Source organism: Pinus tabuliformis, chromosome 3_1, assembly GCF_031772625.1.
Source record: "Pinus tabuliformis cultivar Carrire ecotype Pingquan chromosome 3_1, CPIR1, whole genome shotgun sequence".
Taxonomy (NCBI): Eukaryota; Viridiplantae; Streptophyta; class Pinopsida; order Pinales; family Pinaceae; genus Pinus; species Pinus tabuliformis.
The window spans coordinates 683,317,367-683,325,730 of record NC_142301.1 but is presented as its reverse complement, the minus strand read 5'-3'; the positions used below and the strand labels follow the sequence as shown (position 1 = coordinate 683,325,730).

General features: G+C 36.9%; 1 protein-coding gene across 1 annotated transcript; it reads right to left on the bottom strand.

The window, feature by feature from the left end:
* Window positions 1–6,731: 6,731 nt before the first annotated feature.
* On the bottom strand, window positions 6,732–8,102 carry LOC149188957 (chitinase 2-like). The gene is made up of 2 exons (XM_089413130.1): window positions 7,952–8,102; window positions 6,732–7,847 (listed from the first exon to the last, which is right to left on the bottom strand). Exons 1-2 carry the CDS (start codon window positions 8,022–8,024, stop codon window positions 7,006–7,008), a joined length of 915 nt encoding a protein of 304 aa, XP_089269256.1. The 5' UTR covers window positions 8,025–8,102; the 3' UTR covers window positions 6,732–7,005.
* Between the last annotated feature and the right edge of the window lie 262 nt (window positions 8,103–8,364).

Genomic DNA, 8,364 nt, shown 5'->3' with positions numbered 1-8,364 from the left:
GCAAGAATTTGGAAATATTTTCCCATGGTTGAATCTAGATGGTCAACCTTCTTGATTTTTTGAGCGAATGAAGTTTGCAACCTATTTTTAAGAGTTGCATTCTCTCCTTGAAAAAGGGCTAAGACTGACTGCAATTGAATATCCTCTTCATGAAGTTCATCTGGTGCCTTCTTCTCATGAATATCCTAAAATATTTTACCCATCTTGATAACAAAAGTTGGCAAATGTGTTTTCACTAGCCACAAAAATTACTATAAAAAAAAGTTGATGATGACAACAACAACTAATTTACAATTCAAAGCATGCTACAAATCATATCAATTCAACAACATTTGTACCACTGGCAAACAAGAAAGGATTTCATAACTAGCATCCATCAAGATACCAAATACATCAACCAAATGGATATATGGCTATTCTCCATTCGGCATCATTTTCATATAAAACAATGCATGGAAATTTTAAGATTTAATATCCTTGTTTTAAATAATTTGTGCCCAGAAAAAAATAATCCTTCTTTTAAAAATCCTTTATGGAAAAAGGACCCGTAGTACAAACAACTAATAATAAAAAATGTGCTTTTATTGGGCTTAAGAGAGGTGAGAGGAAAATAAAACCCAATTGTAATCTCCCCAATAACATAGGCAAATTAACACCCCAACGATAATCCCCACGCATATGCCTCTTTCGTGTTTGTTTGCATGACACTTATGAGAATTTGTTATAATAGTCATTGCTTCATAACAAACAAATGCAGGCCTTTGTTCCCACGAATACAAGTATGCATATCCACTTGTCTTGGCTTGCAATTCAAATATGTTTCCTTTATGCCTAATTGTTGATCGGCCTGGAGGCAATGAAGGGAAAATTTAGATTGTAGCAAAAAAGCTAGAGTCAACATATCTGTAGAGGGTGAGCTCGAGATCAAAACCACGATCCACTATTAGACCAATTCATGATGGAATATTGAGCTGACATTTTCAAACTAGATCAACGATATAACCCAAAGCTCTTCTCTCTCAAAACATGAGCTTCAGATATTATACCATTTAGTTATCTCATATGGATTCTAGAGATTCAGGCAGATGTGCACCCTTCTCCCCAGATGAGAGAGTTGTACATGAGACTTCAACTGTAACAAAAATATTAGCATGTCGTCGAAGTATCTGTTGCACGTGCAGATGCTCAACTGCCAAAAGAGTAAAGATCAACCCACTAAAAAAGTCGAATCCGAGTAATCTAACTCCGGATTTGGTCCTGATTGAATTTGAGCATCAATGATGAAAGGTTTTGATCCCCTCTATGATTTACTAGAGTGAGACTTCACAAATATGATTATAGTGGACGAATTCCCATTGATACTATGATCTCAATACAACGATCAAATATTAGTGATCACTACAAAAAATAAAATAAAATTCGGTGCCAATATGAATCTTGGAACCCTCACTATGAAGAAGCCATGGGTATCAAACTCAGATCTGACCTTATCTATGTACACCTGATCACAGAGACCCCATTCAGGGCACGAAAAAAATTAGGAAACTCCAAAAATGAATTCAACAGGGCAAGAATCACCCACTCTGATATAATGAAAGAGTATTTTATTAATCACAATATCATGTAAAAGTACATAGAATACCTCCATTATATAGCAATGAAGGAGGTTTAGTGTCAGTTAAGGATAACTACGACAACTGGACAGATGCAAGTCCCTATTGAGCTTACAACTCACCATACTTAGCTCATAAGGAAATGAGGCATTGGAAAATCCATTTCTAACAAAACTAGTGACAATTTATATTTTGTTGTCTCTCTAGATCTGCAATAAGATTGGAAACCAAGAGTCCGCGACTGCTTTGGACCCCCAAGTGTTTTGAGATTCAGATATTTTGGAAGAGGTTTCTCACGGGGTTCCTGACCCTGGCTACGCCAAGGAAAGAAGGGAATTGTTCCTCAAGTCCATAACTTTACATTAGAGGATGAGGACTTTGCTTGATAGGGTCTTAAAAGACAAACATGGGATATACCATATCTTTTCTTCTGTGGAAGACATTAAACTAGTTCAGAGGAATCAATGCTTTAACTTGGAAAGACTGGATGCAAGGCTTGAACATCTGGAAATCCATTTGCAATGTTAATCTAACCTCTTTGCTCCCAAAAGACCCGCCCTTGTTACTTATTCTTACTCTTAAATGGGTGGAATGCTTAGTGACAATTTTTTGTATTGCAATTATGTTATAGTTAGACTTGTTTTAATGAATTATGTTGGTGGTTAAAAATATCAAGTTTCCCTTGAGACAACTTAAAAACACCTATAGAGTTCCATAATTAAGTTATGACTAATTAAATAATTTACTATATTTTCATACTATTATATATATATATAGATATAGATATAGATATAGATATGTATATATAAACTAAACTTGTTTTATTTTGCAATTAGAAACTATAACCTGATATGAAGAGTAAACTCACATTAATTCACTATAACCGGATATGAAGAGTAAACTCACATTAACTGTTATATATACCTAATAGGTTTTATATGAACTTTGGAATAATGATGGATAACTTACCATCAAATTTATTTCATGGATTTGTAAATATCCATTCATAATTTTCTTAAAATTATCGAAATTTTGGCATACATGTCATTGATTAGTGGAATAAATGACATCAAGGATGATGAGAGGTTAAGCATTCAATTATATCTCTATATTTAACATTAGTCATAGAAAACAATTAACCTTTTTCATAGCATATAATTTATTTTTCAATGTTAAATTTTGATAGAGAACTAGCAACCTCCCCAGATATATGCAACAATTCATAAGCCACATATATGATGGACTCATAATGGACAAGGTGTGGCATGATCAGAGGCGATCACAAGAATTGGCATGGATATATTTTGATATGGTCTTTATTCAGTTTTCCCATGTTTTGTTATTTTGTACTTTGTTACATTTTAAAGAAGCAATCAAATCTGTTGTAATCATTTTGGGCAGCAGAGCCATCGCATGACGAGACAACTAGTCAATCAGACAGCTGGAGCTCGGCTGAGATATTTTGTAAATATTGTTCAAAGATTCCCCTCTCCTTATAAATAGACGGAAGAAACACTTAAACAAGGTTCCCAATTTCTGCATTCTAAAGGCCCGAATTTTGCTTTTTCAAGTTTTGAGCTCTGTTTGTAGAGAGAGTGTTTCCACTTTGGTTCAATTTGCTTGTTCATAAGGTGCTTAGGCACATACAATTGTTAAATGTAATGGACTGGTGATTTTGACTCCATATTCAAAGATTAATGAAACAATTTGGTCGATTCCAATCTGAGAAATGCACATTATGTTTTGCCCTTTGTTTATCATTTCATGTATGTCCTTCCTCTTCTAAAAATATGTTATGAAGTTGCCGGTTTCACTCTCTCATGGGTTTATGTATGCTTCTAAGTAGTGAGAAGTACCTGTGTGAACACATTTACTTGTTTTATTTGATAGTCTGCAGTGCCTGTGTAACCACAGATTTACTTGTGTTATTTGATAACCTACAATTCTTGTATGTAAGCACAGATTTACTTACGCTAATTGGTGACAAATGTATTCATGAGGCATAGAGGTTGAGACCTTAATTCGTGCTCCACTTTTTCTGCATTTTCACCTCCTCTCCCTTGCATATTTCTGCTAGAGATTGTTGCTTATGATTTTTGTTATTTCCAGTCCGATGCATTGATTTCCCTCCTTTTCCTTCCTCCTATTCATCTATACGACAATAACAATGTTAAACTGTGTATTTTTGTGTGTCGGCCACCAAAACCAACACATTTCTCTTTGAGATTAGTCATATCTACTAGTGTTTATTTCAATCTATGTGCTTGCTTTAATTTACCTTGGTGAAGGGCTATTGAACCAATTATGTGACATATGGAGTGCATCAGAAAGCCTTTAGATAATCTTCAAAAGCACTCATCTCGGATGCCCTAAGCACTGGTCTCCTATCGACCCAGAGATTGTCTCTAAGAGGCTTCTATATCTTCTGAAAGCAATTGTGTGATAGGCGATAGAAAATCCTATAACATCTTTCTGGCACCGTTGTTGGGGAATGATAAAAATTATTTTTTCTGTGGATACGACAATTTTTACATTCCCTCTGTCGGGTGAGCAAGGGAAGTGTGGGTTGAAGATCTCTCACCTTGGCGACTCCATTGTTTTAATCTTATTGTAAACATATTTCTTTGGCCTGCAACAATATATATCAATTCCAATCCCAACTAGAAGGATCATGGATGAGATTAAAAGAGTTGAGCATCAAATATCAATTTGGGGGCAGTGAGGCATGCCTATTTTAGTTGTTGACTTCCAAGAGAACAATGACATAAGGTCTAGTACTCAGATGTTGGGCTAGTATCATTCGAAGGTTGGTCTCACTTGGGTGAATTGAGCCTTATGCCTAAGCAGGAGTTGTATATAAATAAGCTCACTATGTGAGTACTTAATTTCCAATTCTTACAGTTTGTAATTTTTCATTTTAGTTTTATGAGGAAAGGACTCCCAACAAATAAAGTTCCATGGAGATTTTTTGGTTTTATAGGTTCGATATATTTTTTACTCCATTCCCAATGGTGAAGGCTACTAGTTTGCAGGTTCTCACACCTTGCCAGCAAGGCATTGTCCCCAATTGGAGCCAATGTTGTCACTTACTACAAAATGTGTTTCTGGCTCTCCAAAGAGTAAATGAGAAGAGAATTTTTCAATCATTTTCCGAGCAACAGAAGGAATCAAAGGCTAAATCAAACCCTCTCCATTAGAAAGTGCTCTGAACAAGCTTTCCAACGATATTTGGAAGTCCAAAAATGGACTCTTGGATCAAAATATATGGTCTACTGAAGTTCAAGGATTGAAGCCTTAGGGAGGAATACTGGAGGTTGGATATATCAGAAGTTGCATATCAGAGGTCCAAAGATACCGATGATTGCAATATCATAGCGTCAACCATATCGGTGATGGAAACATGGAATCGATATGGAATTGCTCCAATAAGGAAGTATATGGATTTAAAGAATGTATGAATCGGTAGCTGCAAGATTGAATGCAGGAACATAGGAGTTGGTCTCAAGTGTAACAGTCATTGTCAAAGATCGTTGGGTCAAGGCAGCAAGGACCACGATCCGCAGGAAAGAGTGTTGGGTCTGCCTTAAGGTGATACAAGCCATCTCTGTGCTCTGACGCACATCTTCAGTCAGATAAATGGAGGTATAAGACTCAGGAAGCAGTGTGCAGGTCACTTGATAATCAGTTTCTCAACATGGAGCTCCACGCAACAATGGAATGAAAGACTATGAGGTCGATCTCTGTTTCTGCACTGTGACAAGAAACCGAGAGTTAGTTGCTCCTTTCTCCAAAAAGTGGGGAATTCAAGAAGTTAAGGCGAAGATGAGAGGTGAACCTGCCGACTAACAAAGGAGGAACATCATGGAAAAGGCGTGGCCTAATCAGAGGCGATCACAGGAATTGGGATGGAGATATTTTTCTACAATCATTATTTAGATTTCCCATGTTTTGTTATTTTGTACTTTGTTGCATTTTAAAGAAGTAATCAAATCTGTTGTAATAATTTTGGACAACAGAGCCATCGCAAGCTCAGACAGCTAGTCGATGAGACAACCGGAGCTCGGCTGAGATATTTTGTAATTGTCATTCAAATCTTCCTCTCTCCTTATAAAGAGAAGGAAAAAACACTTAAATGAGGTTCCCAATTTCTGCATTCTAGAGCCCCGAATTCTACTTTGGCAAGTTCTGAGCTCTGTTTGTAGAGAGAGTGGTTCCACTTTGGTTCAATTTGCTTGTTCATAAGGTGCTCGGGCATATACAATTGTTAAAAGTAATGGACTGGTGATTTGGACTCCATCTTCAAAGATTAATGAAACAGTTTGGTTGATTCCAATCGGAGCAATGGACACTATGTTTTCCCCTTTGTATATCATTTCATATATGTCTTTCCTCTTCTGAAATTGTGTTATGAAACTACCAGTTTCACTCTCTCATGGTTGTATATATGCCGCTAAGTAGTGAGAAGCACCTATGTAAACATATATTTACTTGTGTTATTTGATAACTTGCAGTACCTATGTAATCAAATGATTTACTTGTGTTATTTGTTTGACATATCGAGCATTTAAGCTATTAGCCATAAATCGATTATTGGTTAAATTGCAGGTTTACTGGTAGAGGAGGCCAATGGTCACTATCTCAAATCTAAAGATTTACAAAATTCTTTTCAGAGTTTATTCTATATAATTGTGGCGATTGGCTTTTTTACTTATTAGGAATATTCTATAATCGTGATTGGTTTTTTACTTATTACGAATATTTTTCTTCATTTTAAAAGATAAACTCATAAAAACTTATATCAAAACCAACTGTTAACTTATATTAAAACAAATTGTTATTGCGATTTCAATAATGATTTTTTTTTCCATTTACAATGATTAATTTCTGGCCAGGACGTATCTCTGCTATTTAAATAATTGAAAATATTGATTTTTAATTTTTGTTTTAAAAATAAATTAATGTTAACCTAAATTCCATGATATAATTAATCCAAAAAATTATCTTATTATCACTCTATAATATAAATCGTAAAAATCTAAAATATTAAAATATTTTTCCTATCATAAAATTACTGTTATTTTCGTTTGCACGATGTTCATTAACTTTCGCTGACTTAACTTACGCAATAAGCTGTTATTTTCTTTTATATAATGTTCATTAACTTTCGCTGACTTATCCATACCGTTCACTAACTTACAATAAATGGAAAGGGAGAAAAAACAACTGACCAAATTTTCAGTAAATACTAAATAGGCGAAGTAAATTTGAAATTCCAAGGCTGGCGGTTACAATGCAATTGGAACCCAAATATTTATTCCTTTAGTTATTATAGGGCATCGTCTGAGTGAGTGATGATTCGCTATGATAAGTAGCGGCTATCAAATCAATCCAGTCACGCCAAAAGAGCTTCTGCTTGCTTTTCATATTTGAAGCCATTAGACTTTGACTTGTCTGCACACCACACAAAGATGCCCTCCAATTCCCCCTTCTGCTTCAGCATCTTGCATGCCCGAAAGAACCCATGATCGGGCAAGAGACCTCCAGCGCCTTTCTCTGTACTAAAACTAACCAGTATTCTCCCTCCCTTGTACAGAGATGCCTGAGTATTGTAGTGCTGGATGAACTGAGAAACCGTGGTGCTGGCATCGTACGCGTAGAACTGGAAGTTAACGTAGTCAATCACGTGCCCGTATTTGCCCCATAAGGCTGTGTAATGGGACTGCACAGCGCCCCTGTCTTCGAAGGGGGCGATGGACGCGAAGGAGATGACTTTGCTCCGCTTTAACCGCGTGATCAACTGCCCGATGCAATTTACAAACGTGTTATCGTCGGCCTGAAAATGCTCGTAGTCGATGTCGATGCCATCGAGATGGTATTCTTTGATTATCTTCGACAGCGACGTGACAGCGTTGTTAACCCACGAAGACACCGACGATGGCTTGAACTGGACAGGGTGACCGTTGCCCACGCTATCCCCGCCTAAGCTCAGCGCGACCTTCACGTTCTTGTGTTGGGCCTTTATGGCCTGCACGGCCTTGGGAGTCAGGCTGCCGGTGTCCCAGAAGATGTTGAACTTTCCGTTTGTGGGAGAAGGGGAAGCGGATCCGGTCGTATAATCGATGGCGAATGAGAGAATGAAGTGGACCTCCACCCTCGGATTGATTGGCACATCTGAAAATTTCACGCCGTTGCTGAAGGCGCCTATGTATTCCCTCAAGATATGGCCGTTCGCTCCTGCACACAGATGCACACAAATAGAAGAATGTTATGTTATGCCTAATAATTTTCATAAACAAAACAAGTTTAAGCAATTCTGGATTCCAAAAGCGCTTCCATACCCATAGCGATAGGAAGCAGATTATGCAGCAAAAGAACAATAGCCAGAAGTTTGCGTATCTCCATGGAGGCCATTACTACACGCAGCAACCGCTCTGGATTGATTGATATTGTTATCGAACGCAATACCAGATTGATTTATAATGCGTTACCATTCTGAGCCTCTTTATATAGACCCCTGAAAAGATCAATCGTGTTTATGGTGAGCATGAATTGATTTGGTCAAAACTTAGTTGTCGACGTTAGCGATAGAAAAAGCAGTGGTGCAGCAAAGGTCAAGGATTCATGGTATGACTAAGTGAACGAATACGATGGGGCTGGATAAGCTCCAGGAAAAGGAAAATTCTAGAATATGGTATCTGAATGATTCCTTAATAAGTTCACAGATTCATTTCTTGGAAATTTTGTAAAATTT

Bases quoted from the DNA above. Each gene is read 5' to 3' on its own strand.
- LOC149188957 (XM_089413130.1), bottom strand. From the start codon at position 8,024: ATGGCCTCCATGGAGATACGCAAACTTCTGGCTATTGTTCTTTTGCTG. The intron at 7,848-7,951 runs GTATGGAAGCGC...ATCTGTGTGCAG, and splicing joins TCTGCTTCCTATCGCTATGG to GAGCGAACGGCCATATCTTG.